We start from the raw sequence: 18205 nt of genomic DNA on the forward strand, positions 1-18205 counted from the left end.
ATGATTTTTTGAAGTTGTTTTTTGTTCTGGAACTGACATTACTAAACCCTTTTGATGTTTTAAAATTGTCATTTTAACCAATGATTGATTTTTTTTTTCTATTCATGCATTGCTTATTGTGATTTTTATGATGGTAAGTATATTGTGCCCAGCCTTCCTTTATAATAAATCTATTATGCCCTTGCACCTTGTACAGTAATAATATTTTTTATAAGTATGAATAACTAACAAATGATGTATCTTATAGGTTTGGATCATACTTTGGCTAAAATTGTAGCTACAACACCAGAGCTTCAAGAAATGGAAGAATCCATGTCAAGTGTGAAGTCCAATAGGTCAAGAGGACCCAAGTAAGTGTTTGTTTCATTTGACAGTATTCTAAAGCAATAAATAGGTATCCTGATGAAATGATTGCTTCTTCAATTATTTTATGCAAAAATTGCTATTGAATCATCTAAGGAAATGGTTAAACCACCAAAGGAAACTACACAAAAACAATGCCTTGTTGGGTATTGTTAGTCTTGACCATTCCCCTTGATATTCATTTAGGCTTATCTTTTTACTGATATCAGACATTGTTCAAATTTTCTTTCCTATTGATCCTTGTTTCAGTTTGTTCCTATCACAGATACTATCCTCATCTTTGATTACCTGATAAATTTTGTTTTACCTTTTTTTTTCAGGAGAAATAACGAGTCAATATTTGATGAACTTCAGTCTCAGGACACAGATATCATTGGGGATGTGGACTTTGGCATCACAGGTAATACCAAAATATTTGTATCACTATGGATTCTGAAATTTTAATGAAGGGTTATATGTTAAATAATACTCATGTAGATTCTTCATTTAATAGATAACAAGCATGCTTCAACAAAAAATATTTATCTATTTATCATTGATTGAATGAATAATGTAGATGTAATGTTCAAAATATATGCAAATCAAACAATACATATGGTTTTGGGGGTACTATGTTTACGTAATTCTTGTTGGCTTAGAGTAGAGAATGGGAATTAGAATCTTTATTTCATAAAGGGAAATTATTAACAAACATGTTGGCTGACATCATTTGTTTACATCATGTATTTTGTCCTACAAAGGACGGGAGGTAAACCCTGGAGATTACGCCTCATCAGGTAGGGTACCACGAGGATGCCGCCACTCGGGTCTCCTTTATGTAGATGTGTCTATACATGTATATGTCTGTCTGTTCTGTTCTGGGTAGTGACATGTATGTAGATTGATTTCCTCTAATTACAGTGATGTATATATCAGACTGCCTGATTACTAAACTCTATTATTACTTTAGCAATCATTTATTTTCTTTATTGAGTGATAGCATGCTTACAACTTGAGACAAGTGTAACTTGCATTAATCATCATTCCATTTTTTTTCTGGTTCAAGATGAATGTTTTTAGTCAGAAGAAATCATTTAAAATAAAGAATAATTTGTTATGTATGCAGGTATTCTGGTCAAAAAGAATTGTAAAACAATTTAGTTCAATGCACTCTAGTTTATGATTGAAATTATATACATGTATCTCTGCATGGTCATCTAGGCTTCAAGTTACATTTAACAGGACTTATTTACTAGCACAATATGCAAGATGAATAAATTTTCCAGTGCATATTAGACTTGATACTAAACTGCATAATAACCAGTATATAACCTGTATTTATGTATCAACCTGTAGTTATAAACTACCTGGGGATCAGCAGCATCAAATAATCCTTGCATTATGAAATTTGATCTTCATGTGACTTATGAACAATTTTACATTGTTTTCCTCAGAAATGAAAAACTTTAAGAAATTTGGTATGAAACCTTCAGTTTGAACATCAAAGATGTTAGCATGTTGTTCTGATATTACTGAGACAGTGGAGAGAGAGAGTCATAGCTTACCATAGCACTGTGTGGTAGACATCTCAAGACATGGAGTTCACTGAATTAAGGAAGCTCTGACTCTCTCACCCTGTATCTCTTGACCTTTGTTGTTGTTGTTGTTTGTGCATTTTGTGTTTATAATGCATGCTTATTTTTGTTGTATTAGACTCTGAAAATGAAGATGAGAATGAAAGACGTTCTACTGGTATGCACTTCTGTATATACCATTCCACTTGTCTCTGTGATTTACTTCTTTGTCAAAAGTAGTTACTCCAAGTAACAAAATGAAATTTTTTGGAAAAAAAGCATATAATTATTTAATATCTCAATAATTCTATGATCAACATAAATATTGACCAATATGTAAAGGAGCAATATAGATTGCGAAACTTGCTCTATGTTAATTAATTTTTAAGTTAAAAAGGAAATGATTGAACTTTTTTCTATTTTCATTTCATAATTCCCATCTACAGTGAGCGACAACTTCTTTGGTATGTACACAGAATCATGACTAGTACATATGATTAATTACATGCAAGTATGTCATTGATTTGGAATGGTTTCCAAAAACAGCAGAACATTTTAATGTAATACATGTTTTACTTCTCTTACAGGAATGGGAAAAGAATTAGAAAACTTAATTCTGGAAAACACTGAATTACTGGAGACCAAGTAAGAAAAATTAAGGAATAAATAGAACGTATTGTATAGCTTTATGCTAGTTATAAAACATTAATGACTTGTACATGTAAATACTGTGTTCCATTGTGATAATCGGATTAGTACTAACAGTCATGTATAGAAATGTCTAGTATCAAGAAAAATATTACAATATACCGGTAACTGTTATAATAGAGTAAAATCTTATTAAACTGACAAATATAATGAGAGCAGTCAAGAATGGGTGAATGAGTAAAAGATTTATCATAATAAGTCTTCTCATATTCTGTAATCACTTTGTAGGAATGCTTTAAACATTGTCAAAGATGATTTGATTGCCAAAGTGGACGAACTCTCAGGGTAATATTTTTTCTCTCCATTTTTGCTTCTGCTTTTCATTTTGAGCATTACATGTAAATGACTTGATTTATCACCTGTATAATGATGATGTGTTACAGAGAGGTGGAAATCCTGAAGGAAGAAATCAACAACCTACAGGGAGTCAAGACCAAGTTGAACACAAGAATAAAGGAGTTGGAAGACGAGCTAAAGAAAACGAAGGAGGAACTCGAGAAGAAGAATACGGCCACCAAAGAAGGAGAAGAAGAGGTACAATTCAATTCATTTTCTACATACTGAAACATATTTAGGGTTTTCTCAATCACGTTGATTGTTTTTCAAATTCCATACTGCTATAATATATCAACTATCTACAGAGTTTTAGAGTGCCTGAATACCTTTTATTGAAAATTATTTGGATTTAACAATAGACTAGCTATCACCAAAACCTTGTAAAAATTATATGATGAATATTTGTATGAAGATAAAATTACCGCAATTCTGAAGTTTGTTCAATATGATGGCATGTATTCTGTTTATAGGATGATGTGCCTATGGCCCAAAGAAAGAGGTTCACAAGAGTCGAGATGGCTCGGGTGCTAATGGAGAGAAACCAGTACAAGGAGAGACTAATGGAGCTACAGGAAGCTGTCAGGTGGACCGAAATGATCCGTGCCTCAAGGGAACATCCAGAGGCATCCAACAATCCTCAAAAACAGAAAAAAGGATCCATATGGAACTTGTAAGTCTCCATGATGAAGTTTCACCCCTTTGATTCTTTATCTGTAACAGACATTAATCCAACTTTTTGGCAAATCTACAGCCCTTACTCAACTTTTAGGAGGAAGGGTTAACTTTGCTTATCCCTGAACTTTCTCTGTTATTTTGTGGGTCTCTTGATTTAGCATGTGTATAACTGGGCTGGTCTGTTTTTAGTTTCAGTAACCTGGTAGCTCCCGTCCCTCCAGTGCCTCCCCCCTCTACCAAAGCTAGTCCTAGTCGCAGTCAGAAACACAAGACGCATATTGTTTGATTTGTTTTGTTGTGCAATCCTGGTTCTTGATCTGTACACATACAACATATATATTCAGTCAAAACTTGGCCTTGATCTCTTCTTGTATTATACTATAATTGTACTTAGATAAAGACACAATTATAAAGTTACAATTTTATATATATGTTGACCAATTGAAATCCATTAGATACAAAAATCTAAACTGGTTTTGCGTTTATTAATCCAATGTTAAAGTTTACAGACTTCATAAGGTGCTAATTCTAGAACTGGGGTTACTTGTAAACATGGAAATAAAAAATATATAAGAAACAGAGTAAATTATATTTGAATGATGAATTCCTAATGTTCTTTTAAAGTTTATTTTACAATTTCTTTGTGAATTTCCATGTTTGCATGAATTAAATTATTAATGATATATTCTTTTTATTGTTTTGAACTTTACAGAAATCAATAGGGATCACATGGTTTGAAAAAGTCATTGTTTTGTTTTTGAAACAGAATATAATTAAAAGTTTGTAGGTAATTGACCTATAGGATCGACTTGGTACTTAGGATCAGATACTTAAAGCTTTGATCCTTATTGATGAATCTATTAATGAAGGTTTCTATTTTTTCAGAAGACAACATTGCATGCTCATTGCATGTTGTAACTGCAAAGGCAGCTAAATTTTATGTATCATTCATTTATTGATTTACTTTTTGCATGAGTCCAATTCTGCCATTTTGATCCCTATTATTTCTGAAAAGCATTTGATTTCTTTATGATGATTTTATCATAATTTCTTTTATTTATGAAGTGTTCAATGTTTTATCGTTCAATGTTTTACTGAGAGAGAAAGTTTTTTGTGATCCATTTTATATGTGATATTTTTAAATATTAAAAAGCTATTTTATACCGAAAAGTTTTAATTCATTTTTTGTAAGTGGTCAAAATGGCAGACTGATTAAGTGGTTATAAAGCAATGGTCATCATGGTGGAGGAAACAAAACCATTCAATGGTTGTGGAAACATGACCCACGTTCCATTTCTGCTTACAGACTAAGTTATTGGACACATCCCAAGGGCGAAGATGGAAAATGAATGGCAGAATTGTTATTGTTATTTTAATAAATATTTATACAGAGTTACTGGACTTCCCTGTCTGTTTCCACTTCCATTGCAAAAAAAAGGTTTTGCTTTCCAAAACTGCATGCTGCTGCTGGCATATGGAATTTTATTCCACAAGAGAGATGACATTAAATAGAATGTATGCATGGTTTTGAGTAGATAGATCAGTACTAATGAATGCTTGAAGAGCTGATATCTGTGATACTCATCGAACTTATTTACCATCATCATATGATGTAACAATATTACATAATTTTTAAGGTCAGATGACACGTTCCTTGAGCATCTTTTTTGTATCTCCTTGTAATAAAGAGCTCCAAGAAAAATTATCATTTTTATAATGATTTTTAAAATGATTAAAATTTATTTGTATATTGATATATGCCTAGATGGCCGAGTGGTTAGAGCCGTGGCCGCTCTCTGCCAGGAGCGTAGATTCTAGAGGTTGTGAGTTCAAAGCCCGGCCCAACATAGTGTATTATTTGTTTATTTTTATATCAGCAATTCAAATGTATTTTCAAGAAGATTATATAGGAAATTGCATTCTCAAGTATTTTGTAGAAATGCCTGGTAAGGTTTCCTAATTTTTTGCAAGAAAGCTTGTCGGAGTAGTAGTAAACCATTAACAAATTCCTGGAAAATGTTATATAAAATTGAGGAACGTGTCGTCTGACCTTAAGTTGAAGATTTGTCTCTCTTTTCTGAATAAATACTCAGTTCTGCTCAAAATGCAATTTCTGTTGAACTCTTAACAGTGGAATATTAATTGCCATAAAACTGGATCCTCGAGTGGATGAGTAACTTTGCAATAACATAACACTGTTCTGTTAGATAGGAGATTAAGTTTGCCTTTTATGACAAAATCACAATGAAGTCCCAAAAACTATGCTTTAACCAGAAATGTTTATTTGAGAGTATTAAAATCTAAAATTTTAAGTGCCAAAATAATTGATTTACATGACCTCAATGTCTAATAATCACAAAATCATGGCATTTCTGGCATTCTTTCTTCCGAGTGAATTGCATGACAACTTTTGACATAATCATTATGATTGAATTTTCATGAGCATTATAAAAGATGTGAAGAATACAGGATTTAGTCAATTTGTATAGAATCAGGCTTTAGCACTCACAAGAGTAGTGTGAACTTGACATAAGAATTTTGTTATGAAACTTTGGTTTTCATGGTTATGAATGATATACCAGAGTGAAGTTCAAGGGACCTTCCAAGTGAAGTAATAATCAATATTGGTGGGAATTCCTTTAAAAATGTGAAATTTATATTTAATTTTTCAGAAAGTAAATAAAGATCATAAATTTCATGAAACATTGATACATTCTTTGTGGTGCATTTTTTTTTGGTCAAAATCAAATAATATGATATGTTGAACATAAAAGTAGGGAGTAAATATCTAAATAAAATTGAAATCTAATTAAAAAAATTCATTAAATGTACCTATGCCTCTTGTAAATATATAAAAATGATAACATTAAAATCTCATTGGATCATGAAGTCCTCTTCCTGATTCTTTGCACTTGAAGAATAACATCTACATAGCATTGAAAGACATTCATTCTAAGAAGAATTCAACGATGCTACAAAACAGGAATGTTAACTAGTATTTTGTTTTGAATTGAATGACATATTATGTGCATTGCAGATTATTATCATTTAAGTCAATTTTAACCAGTTCTGTGATTTATTTAATTAATCAAGAAATAAATAGCCAGTTAAAAAGTTCACTGGGATGTGAACATGTGATCAAATCCTGTGAAGCCCGAAGAGCCTCTCGGAAGATATGATCATGTTCCATCAAAAATAAGAGTGTGTGATAAATGTGATGTCGTGATAAAGTTCACACAATTGAACATTTTCAATATTCTTTAAGTTCATATAAGGAAAATATTTGCAAATGTAAATATTTAGAAAGGATCTCATGAAGGTAATTTTAAGTGGGGGGAAATGGCTATCTTTATTCTAATGAGGAAAGATTCTGTTTTGATGATCGAACAATGTATTTTGGAGTTTCAATTCTGTATAATTATATGGATATTTCTGCTGCAAACTTTTGTTATGATGTCATTTAGTCCACATATGTCAAAAAAATAAAAGCAAGATTTTAAAAACCACAAAAGGTGCTTCTCTTGATTTTGCGCCTATATTGATTTCTCGTGTTTAATTAGGAATCTTCAGTATTAACAAGAATAGTTTCTTCTCCTGTACTTGGTTTAAATAACTTAATGCAAAAATTTCAATGTTTACAAAAAAATTTGATTTATATAAGTACATCACTGGTATCAAAGACCTTTGAGGTAGTGGTATACTTTAAATCTGCTCCGTTGTCGTGTTTCAGCTTCAGTAACCTGTTCAGCAGCAGTTCTCCTCACAAACCGAGCAAGAAGCCAACCAATGTTCCAGTGGCCACCATCAAGTATAACGCCCCCACCACCCAAGTCCAGCCGGTGGGAGATCCCAACCGCCGCTCCCGTGAGATGACTAAGCTTGGGGACAAAGCCAAGGCTTACGAATTCCTGCAAGATGATCTGTAAGTATTCTTTAGATGGTGTTAGAGCCTTTACATAACTCAGAGTGATAGGAACACAGCGTGACTGCATTATTTATGCTAACCGATTTCTAAGATATTAAGATTGCATTATCAAGGTTGAATATATCGGATGTTATTACATGAATCGACGCATGGTGGGTTGTGATGTCAGAATTTTTTTGCTTATGATTTTTAGACAATTTTATTTTGTTGATTTTGTTGGTATAGATGTAACCCATTTCAGTTTCATACATATTCAGTACAGTGTGGATGATTGTGTAGGATTTTGCATGGACAACTTTGTTATGTTTTGTTTTTTTAGGTCACCTGAGTCACTCAGGTGACCTATTGCAATTGGTCTTCGTCCGTCGTCGTGCGTCGTGCGTCGTGCGTCGTGCGTTAACAATTTTACATTTTTAACTTCTTCTTGGAAACTACCAGGCCAATCGTTACCATTTTTGGTGTGAAGCATCTCTATGGTAAGAAGAATCTAAATTGTGAAATTTGTGGCTCTACCACCCCTGGGGTGCCACGGGCGGGGCCAAATATGCAAAAAAAGCCAAATTTTCAAAAATCTTCTTCTCTACTTCCACACATGTGAGGAAAAAACTGAATGCATGGTTATGATGTCCATGAGGCCCTCTACCAAAATTGTGAAATTTATGGCCCCTGGGTCAGGGGTTCTGGCTCTAGGGTGGGGCCAATATGGCCATATAGTAAAAATGTATTAAAATCTTAGAAAATCTTCTTCTCTACTCCCATATATATTTGTTAAAAACTAAATGCATGATAATGATGTCCATGAAGCCCTCTACCTAAATTGTGAAATTCATGACCCCTGGGTCAGGGGTTCAGGCTCTAGGGTGGGGCCAATATGGCCAAATAGTAAAAATGTATTAAATCTTAGAAAATCTTCTTCTCTACTATCATATATATTTGTTAAAAACTAAATGCATGATAATGATGTCCATGAAGCCCTCTACCTAAATTGTGAAATTCATGACCCCTGGGTCAGGGGTTCAGGCTCAAGGGTGGGGCCAATATGGCCATATAGTAAAAATGTATTAAATCTAAGAAAATCTTCTTCTCTACTCTCATATATATTTGTTAAATACTAAATGCATGATTATGATGTCCATGAAGCCCTCTACCTAAATTGTGAAATTCATGACCCCTGGGTCAGGGGTTCAGGCTCAAGGGTGGGGCCAATATGGCCATATAGTAAAAATATATTAAATCTTAGAAAATCTTCTTCTCTACTCCCATATATATTTGTTAAAAACTAAATGCATGTTTATGATGTCCATGAAGCCCTCTACCTTAATTGTGAAATTCACGACCCCTCGGTCAGGGGTTCAGGCTCTAGGGTGGGGCCGATATGGTCAAATAGTAAAAATGTATTAAATCTTAGAAAATCTTCTTCTCTACTCCTATATATATTTGTTAAAAACTAAATTCATGATTATGATGTCCATGAGGCTCTCTACTAAAATTGTGAAATTCATGACCCCTTTGTTAGGTGTTCATGCTCTAGGGTGGGGCCAATATGGCCAAATAGTAAAAATGTATTAAATCTAAGAAAATCTTCTTCTCTACTCCCACACATGTGGGCAAAAAACTGAATACATGGTTATGATATCCACAATCTCCTTTACCTAAATTGTGAAATTCATGGCCCCTGGGTCAGGGGTTCAGGACATGGGGGGGGGGGGGGGGGGGCGGGGGGCAATATGGCAATAAAGTGTAAATGCATATAATGTTTAAAAATCTTCTTCTCTATTCTCACACATCTGTATAAAAAAAACGACTAATAATTCTGTTTACCAGGAAGTCCTCTACTGAAATTTTAATTTTCATGTCCCCTGGGGTATGGGTTTTGACTCTAGGGCAGGGCCAAAATGGATGTATAGATGTTAATGCATATAACGTTAAAAAATTATCTTCTTTACTCCCACACACCTGAAAGGAAAACTAAATTCATTATTTTGTAGACCAGATCTTTTAGTTTTTCACCAAAATTATAGGTTTCACAGTTCTTTTTGAATTAAATGTGGTTGTCATTACAAATTTATAATTTTTCTACTCCAGTATGAAACCTAATTAATTAGATGCATATATGAGACTCCATGACAAGTTTGTGTATTGGATATATGCTACTCAGGTGACCGTTAAGGCCAATTGGCCTCTTGTTTGTCATTGGACAAGTTTTAGTAACATTGCACTTTCACTGTTAATTAAGGACCCGAATCAGTTCATCAAATGTTCAAAAATTGCTAGAAGAGTTACAAGACAAGAAAAAGTATGTATTGCTATTGGAGGTAAACTTCTGTGTATGTCATGATATTGCATGTCCAGTCCACGCTATGACAGGTGCCCATTGTCTCAAGATGGCTAACCATAAACGTCTGGTAATGTGTATTTCAGCATTTTTGAATCTGAATACAAATATATATAATCCTGGCATGCAAAAAAATTGTTCTCTGGAATGTCTGTTTCTAGATATTAACGCGTTTATGGAAACTGAAAGGTTGAGAGAAGCTTTCTGGTGTAGATTTGCTGTAAATCCATTATTTTGAAAATCGATCAACATCCAAAAAAGATTTCAGAAAAGGGAAAGAAAATAGTATCTTTTCTTCAGCAGCTATGAAATAGTAGATAGTATATGTATATTTTAATCAGTTATGTTGTACTTATTTATCACTGGAGATATTTTTGTTATCATTTTATTGATTGGAGAATTTATTTTTGACCTAGATCTGACAGTTTTGTTCATATTGAGGCAACAGATGGAGGGTAGGGGCAGGCACAGCACAGTATAATGCCTCATTAGCTTAGACCAGCTACTGGTGTCTGGGTCTCACTAAGTCACCTAAAGTTCCCTCAGCCAATAAAACTTGTAGACTCGTCCTTCCTCACAATCTGTTACTTTACTTCATAATGCAAGCTGCCATTGCATTGAAATATCCTAACACTTCTTGCATGAAACAAATGAAAACCCATCGTCATTGATTACCAATTATTATTTGAAGGTTTTAAAGTAAGCACTGAAATCATTAAATATAAAGACTTGAGCAAGTCTCTTTTAAGTCCTACAGTGAGTCTTTTATTTCTTCTGAATCCTAATTACAGGATTAAAATAATTCAAAATTTAATCATCTTTAATACAAGAAATTTACTTCTCTTTATACATTTGCTTTTTTCTGTCAATATGAATCAACTTTTTTCTTACATTTCCTTATCGAACCTTTTAACTAAATACATAACTGCATAACATACCGGAATATTATCAGTATGATAAACCTTTTTTGTATGTATTTGTTTAATCCAGAAAAATTGAATAATAAATTTTGTGTGTGAGATGCATAAATGTATGATTTTTTATGTGTACGTATTGACAGGTGGGACCAGGTTTTTCCTAATGTTAATTTTGTATTGATGAATATTAAATGTTTTCATAAATTATTTAATGAAAAATTATAATTTCTCATGCAATCCACATTTGTTAACATATGAAATCATTTCAAACATGTTAAAAATTGAAGAAAAAAAGTAAAGCAGGTATGCTGGGTTTGTAGGCCTGATTTTGATCGGTTGATGAACGAAGGCTCACTATGGCATTGGCCCTTTATCGATGATTTTCAAGATAAGTCGTGCAAAGAAACATCTCTGCTGACTTCCAACTAATACATTCACCCTTTTGTAGCGTTTATTTTGCTTCTTTTATTTTTCTTTTAATGTACACATAATTTGCTTCACTGTAACCTGACTTGATTTTGAGTTTTGTGTTTCACCAGAGCCAGTAAAATAGAATCTCTTCTCGAGGACCCTGTAATTACTGCTCAGCCGAAGTAGGTTACACAGAGTTATACTAACCTAGCACCCTATACTCCTCTACTACTACTACACACTACCACTATTTACTATATCTTAATAGTATTATATTCTCCTAACATCCAGTAGACATTGCTAGTGTTCATTAATCATGGGTTAGCAGAATTAATGGTAAGTTCAGAGGTACCACAGTAGCAATGTCAGAATTATATCAAGTGAATGTCTTGGGAAGAAAAGCCACAAATGCTTAATATTCTACAATTTAAATTTTTCAATACTATTTTTGAAATATGTTAAAATCCAGATTTTACATATGTATGTAATGTAACAGGAAGAAGCTTCGTCAAAAGAAAATGATACCCATAGCAAACATGTACATGTTAAACGGAATTAGGTATTTATTATTAGCTGTCTTACCAAGACTTTCACAAACAACCTTTATTTATATAAGTTGATGTACATAGTGTAAATTATGTAACAGGCAATTATATCATCAAATTTTGATGTTTTTTACCTGGTAACAAATTTGGATAAAATCTGAGCTGAAAATTTTTAATTTGTACATACACTTTCGATACTAACTTTCACAGCAAAGCATAACATCATATTTCACTTTCACTTGTGAAGGCAATTAATAATTTGGTGTTAAAAAGTTGATATTCAATTACCAGTATTTATTTTGGTAGAGGTTATATAATATATATATGTATGTATTCAATATTTATGGCAGCTCTAAAGCATCTTTCAGTTTACGAAGTTAAAAACTGTTGTGGTAAATTAAATTAATAATAGTACATGTATTCATATGTGTACAGAATTTGAAGCTATATGTATAATATTAATAGGGAAAATGCTTGTGTATGGATCAATGGAATCTGTTTTTCAACAAAATGAATCTTATGATAGTGATTATAGTTTGGAAATATGAAACTCACAGTGCATGGAAATTTTCTTGTTTAGCGCTAGGTACATAGTACATGTATTCAGTATCAAATAAATCATTTTTACATGTACCAGCAAATATAATGTTAAGTTTTTTTCAAGGTAACAGAAAAAGTACCATTATTTTTTTGAAAGAAAGCATGCATGCATGCAATTCCTCAATTTCCATGGAATGAAACATTACACAAAATTCATTGTAATACAGCATGTCTTTGCCCCCCTCTGTTTATAAAGCTATAGGAGCTGCCTCAGTATGAGTGTTATATATTTTAAGAATGTCCGAGAAGGCAAAGAAGGAGCGAGAGAAGGAGAGACAGGAACAGTATAAGCAAGTCCGCGCTCATGTCAAGAAAGATGACGGTCGCCTACAGGCGTACGGCTGGAGTCTCCCGGCCAAGTTCCAGCCCTCGATCCGCGAGACCCCGGCCAAGCGGGAAGTGCCAGTTCCAGTACCTGTCTACTGTCGACCTATACTGGAGAAAGAGCCAGGCATGAAGGTATGGAATCAAATCTAATGCACCTGGTCATGATAGTACATCCCTATCTGTTGAATGATATTTTTAAAGATTAATGTGACTTAGGATGGAAAAAGAAAGAATTAATACACTTCCCATACATCTGTATTCTGGGAAAATTTTGACCTGTTTTAGTTTTGCTCCATTCACCTTTAGTGTCAGTGGTTGATTGTTAATTTTGTCTGAATGTCTTCGGCAGATAAAACAGAGCTTGTGTAAACCAGTATAGTTATACATGTATATGTTAAGTGTTTGAATACAACACAATCCTGTATGTACAGTATTAATAATAGAAATAACTGACTGTGATATTTTCCCCACCATTAGAAAAGAGCTGAATCATATTTCTTTAATCAGTTTTTTCTTGATTATTTGTGTATATTTATTTGATTGTTATTGACAAATCTTGTCCACAGATCTGGTGTGCTGCGGGTGTAAATCTGACCGGAGGGAAGACCCGAGATGGGGGCTCAGTGGTGGGTGCAAGTGTGTTCTACTCCAGTCCCCCCGAGTCAGAGACCGACAGGAAAGAGGTCAAGGACGAGGTCGACCGCCTCAACCAGGAACTCAAGGTATAACTCTGCTTCACCCAGAAATTGAAAGAAAAGGGAGAAGTTTTATCAATTTACCGGTACTGCAAAAACTTATTTTTTGGCATAACAAATGACAGTTAAAAGAAATCAAAGACTTACTGGAATTTTTTTTTTTTTTTGCTTCACCAGAAACTGAAAAAGTGATAGGAAGTTGTCATTAGTTGTTTTAAAAGAAACTAATTTCAGACTAAAAAACGGACAGCAACAAAATCATAAACTAAGGTAACTGGAAATTTTTGGTTTTGTTTTGGCAGGACCACGAGAAAGGCCTGAAGGATGCAGAGAAGGAACAGATGTCTTCCCTGGTGTGGATTTCTCACAGTTCAGGCTCCCACACCCAAGTGTCTGTCATTGATGCCAACAGTCCGGGGGATATACTGGAGACCTTCAAGGTTTCCTCCTCCCCTATCCTCTGTATAGCCAGTGTAGCAGGTGAGTACTCCACACACCATAACAAATGTATAGAATTTATAAAAGCAGTATTACTGAACCTATATTTCACATACCGGTACATACATTGTTTACAGTATTGCCAGTGTAGCAGGCAAACACAACTCATAAACTTTAAATTTTTTTTTTTTAAAAGCTGTTATACAGAATATTTTGATGAGATTTGTGATGTACATGTAGATAATCAGCAATGAGCATTCTTCACACATTTTAGTAGTGTAAAAAAAAAAAGCAGTACAATGTACATGTACTTCTAAATATTTCAATATATATTTATGGTGCATTTTCAATCTGTAGGAGCCTTGGAGTCTGACTATCCAGTAGATGAGGAGATTTTAAAGGCTGAGTCTTTCCCCCAGTACAAGCCCCCTCCCTCCTCCTCCTCCTCCTCCTCCTCCAATGACAACGCCCAGGCAGACAACAGTGGGATCGGGGGCATCACATTTGTACAGTGTGCCACAGGAAACAACAGCCAGCCCACCTCACCTCAAGTGTCTCCTGTCGGCTCATACAAGTCTAAGGGTAATTACCGCAGATCTACTTAAAGCAATCGCTAATTAGTAGTAAACACTGGTAAATCATTTGTTTTCAACTTCGTTTTGATCATATTGGCTGTTCTATCAGACTGTAACCATACAAATAATTCTTCTATTTCCCCAATACATGTATTTCTTTTAATTATACGTAGATGTGTGCCATGCTTAGAGTATGGAATTTTTCATTTATATTGGAACAAGCTTTTCTAAGATATTCTGGAAATACTCCTATTTCGAACACATTGTCCTGTGTACTGTGATTCCAAACTTATGATGTTATTTGTGTCCTTTCAGAAGTCACCCCAGAACACAAGAGTAACCTGAATGCAGTGACCCGGGCCTTGACTTCTAGTGGTGAGTGGGGTAGTCTGTCTCTCTATATCACAGTCTGTAGTGCTCAGTAACCAGCCTCATAATAAATGTAGTCTCTAGTAATTATTCATCTTCTAATCAGAGAAAACAGTTATAACAGCTTTGCGTATATTGAACATCTAGTAATTTTATCCATTTATAAGCATTACAGTGTATACTGTGAGAGATATGTACCATTGGATAATACATGTATCAGTATAATAAATCTGTATATGAACAATAATAACTTTTCAAAAGCTTTCACATATCTGGATATAACAATATCTAATAATATTATAGTTTTCATTATCATGGACAATCTAATATTATGCACACTCATGTTTCTGATGTTACTACTCCACGTGGTGTGGGTATCTGCTGTGCTTCACTTAACACCATGCTGTATTACAGAGGAGAAAATTGACACGGAGGTAGAGCACAAGGATAAGTTTGATACCGAGAGTATCATGTCAGAGCGTAGCTACGAAGGTGAGATCTCTTGTCCCAGGCACACTGACCTACGTTAACCTGTGTGGGTCACTTCATTTGTCTTAATTTGTTTTATAGCATATAGATTTTATACACTAATATTGTAGTGGATACTAACTGTAATAGGAACATTGTAAATTTAGTGGCAATGCTGGCTTAAATCATCTTTGCCAAGGCATTTTTAATACTGATTGCTTTATATAGTAAATATTTCAAATTTAGTAATTTATTGTTTCCTGAATTAAAAAAAACACCAATTTGAACATCAATGACCATTCATAACAGAGAAATAAATATTTGATATGTTAATTTTCCTCCAATCTTGACTACCATTTTGATTGCAGTACATTTTGGTTCGGATGATGTTCAGCCGTCAGTGTTCAAAGCCAGAGGTTCACCAGCGAACTCAGGCACGAACACGCCTGTGTCACGGTCCTCCCTGGCCTCACTGGACCGGCACCGACACTCGGAGCTCATCAGGGACGGACTCAGTCCGATGTCCGTCGACAGCGACGTCCAGTTTGAGGAGACAGAGAAGATGACCAGTGTTCTACCCACAATGTGGATGGGCACCCAGAGTGGAGGGTAGGTGGATCTTGTAAACAATGAGCTGGGGGGTTATTAGTTGTCTATGGCAAATGTTTAAATAAGAAAATATGGAGTGGGTCAAGCTTTATTTCTTGTGCAATTCATTTCAGTCTGTATGTAATAAATACCTGATTTATTGTTTCAGTCTGTATGTACATTCCTCAGTGGCACAATGGAGAAGATGCCTGTACTCTGTCAAACTTAGAGACTCCATTCTCAACATTGTGTAAGTCCTTTGTTTTCCATCTAATGTTGAAGAATGTGTCAATGCTCTGCCTTAAAAAAAAGAGAGGATTAATATTGTTTTGCCTTTTTTTACAGTCATGTTAAAGGAAGAGTTTTGGTTGCTCTTGCTGATGGAACAATATCCATATTCCACAGAGATACAGGTATATTATTTCCTGCATGACTGTAATTTTTTATGTGAATTACATTTCATTATTTGTCTTACCGTTTATAATTTACCGTGGAGTAATTATTTTCTGTGGTGACTCAGTAGTCATGAATTTCATGCACACAAATTTATATTTCCAAAATCTTTTTAATGTTTGGGAATGTGTTCAAAGGAGTTGATTTGACACCCTTTGATGGAACAATTCCGCTTTATCAATACACATGTACTTGTATGAGCAACTTTTGACATTCTTTTGTGTCTTTGACATAGATGGTCAGTGGGACCTGCAGAACTATCACCTGTTGGATCTGGGGAAGCCTCATCACTCCATCCGCTGTATGACTGTGATAGCTAACAAACATGTCTGGTGTGGATACAGGAACAAAATCCATGTCATTGAGCCAAAGAGCATGACCATTGAGGTAGGATGACATCCAATATATGCTTTATCTGCAAAATTTCATGTTTTTTTTATTTAAGTTTTAATATTTTTGCATTGTAATTCCAAACTTTTAGCTTATCTAATGTATGGAATTTCATTATTTTGACTCAATTGAATTATTTTAAATCAAGATAACATTAGAAATACATGTATTATTAAGGTATTGAAAATTTTAACGTTTAAGATGATACTATAATGTTAAGCCAAGATTGGCTAACAAGGAAAGGTAGAAGGATTTCAATCTAATGCATAGAGTCAACACAGCAAAATATTGGTAACAAGGGTTTCTGTATTGCATTTATAGAAAACGTTTGATGCTCATCCTCGTAAGGAGAGTCAGGTGAGACAGCTGGCGTGGGTGGGAGATGGAGTGTGGGTGTCTATCCGTCTAGACAGTACCCTCCGTCTGTACCATGCCTACACACACCAACACCTACAGGACGTGGACATTGAGCCATATGTCAGCAAAATGCTGGGTGAGTGTCTTAGGAAAAACCTTTTAATCAGACTGATAAATCAGTTCTAGTCAGAGTTATGTCCCATAAAAATCATTTGCAATATACTTCCATTTAATATCCATTGGATGAATCTTTAACATTAAGTTAAGCATAATGAATGTCTATATATTCTTTTGACTACTCCAGGAACCGGTAAGCTGGGATTTTCCTTTGTGCGCATTACTGCCATGCTGATTTCCTGTAATAGACTGTGGATTGGTACCGGGAATGGAGTGATCATCTCTGTGCCTCTTTCTGAGAGTAAGTTAACTATACCTGTTGAATATAAACTATGAATTGATCCAGTTATGAATGTCTGAGTGTTACTTACTTTGAAATAATCTGAAAGCAGCTCAAAGATGGCATACTTATCAATCATAAAGTTTTTCAATAGTTTTTATGTGTTTACTCACTGTTATGAAGAAAATTTTTTAAGTCTACTATAGCTCCTGAGACTATGGCCAATTTGTATAACAGAATATCTGAATAGGTACATTATATACTGATACATTTTACTATATTAGACCAAACAGGTTTCATCCATTTTATTTCATTTGTACCAGAAGATTTATCTATAAATCCTTATAAAAAAATCATAATACCAGTGAAATCAGCTGTGCCAAACATTTCTAATATGTGGGAATAAACACATTACATCAGGATAATTTGTAATATCAGGAAAGAGGTGATAAAGGGTCATTTTCTTATTTCCGGCAAACAACACTTGACTACTAACAATTATCACCTCTTTACTGATTCCTGCCAGAGCTCTGAATACGTATAACAGGACTAAAAGAACACAGTGATGTTTATTTCAGGTAACAAGCAGACCGTGTCCAGTGGCCCCAGCGGTGGGCGGCCAGGAGGAATCGTGAGGGTGTACAGTGACACCCAGACGGACAGCGTTACCCCGGGGACTTTTATCCCCTATTGTTCGATGGCACAGGCCCAGCTATCATTCCATGGCCACAGGGATGCTGTCAAATTCTTTGTGTCAGTTCCAGGTAAGAGTGTTTTATT

The 18205-nt window shown here is 34.4% G+C and overlaps 1 protein-coding gene across 19 annotated transcripts in view; it reads left to right on the forward strand.

Annotated features, from left to right (window-relative positions):
- The window catches only part of LOC105335674 (C-Jun-amino-terminal kinase-interacting protein 4), a 28889-nt gene that overhangs the window by 4092 nt on the left and 6592 nt on the right, over window positions 1-18205 (forward strand). For 4 of the 19 annotated variants that reach the window (XM_034447672.2, XM_066076935.1, XM_066076944.1 and 1 more), the window contains 26 exons: window positions 248-350; window positions 684-763; window positions 1104-1139; window positions 2056-2094; window positions 2363-2380; window positions 2504-2561; window positions 2853-2909; window positions 3008-3158; window positions 3431-3630; window positions 7366-7557; window positions 9797-9856; window positions 10312-10350; window positions 11352-11405; window positions 12605-12827; window positions 13262-13417; window positions 13693-13870; window positions 14186-14410; window positions 14719-14778; window positions 15187-15264; window positions 15609-15849; window positions 15998-16078; window positions 16174-16241; window positions 16517-16668; window positions 16993-17164; window positions 17333-17446; window positions 18004-18189. In XM_034447672.2, coding sequence (XP_034303563.2) covers window positions 248-350; window positions 684-763; window positions 1104-1139; window positions 2056-2094; window positions 2363-2380; window positions 2504-2561; window positions 2853-2909; window positions 3008-3158; window positions 3431-3630; window positions 7366-7557; window positions 9797-9856; window positions 10312-10350; window positions 11352-11405; window positions 12605-12827; window positions 13262-13417; window positions 13693-13870; window positions 14186-14410; window positions 14719-14778; window positions 15187-15264; window positions 15609-15849; window positions 15998-16078; window positions 16174-16241; window positions 16517-16668; window positions 16993-17164; window positions 17333-17446; window positions 18004-18189 — 3021 coding nt within the window. Of the gene's footprint in view, window positions 1-247; window positions 351-683; window positions 764-1103; window positions 1140-1796; window positions 1821-2055; window positions 2095-2362; window positions 2381-2503; window positions 2562-2852; window positions 2910-3007; window positions 3159-3430; window positions 3631-7365; window positions 7558-9796; window positions 9857-10311; window positions 10351-11351; window positions 11406-12604; window positions 12828-13261; window positions 13418-13692; window positions 13871-14185; window positions 14411-14718; window positions 14779-15186; window positions 15265-15608; window positions 15850-15997; window positions 16079-16173; window positions 16242-16516; window positions 16669-16992; window positions 17165-17332; window positions 17447-18003; window positions 18190-18205 lie in introns of all 19 variants that reach the window. The other 15 variants (XM_066076937.1, XM_066076940.1, XM_066076946.1 and 12 more) reach the window with 12 other exon arrangements.

This window comes from Magallana gigas, chromosome 2 (assembly GCF_963853765.1).
Source record: "Magallana gigas chromosome 2, xbMagGiga1.1, whole genome shotgun sequence".
Taxonomy (NCBI): domain Eukaryota; kingdom Metazoa; phylum Mollusca; class Bivalvia; order Ostreida; family Ostreidae; genus Magallana; species Magallana gigas.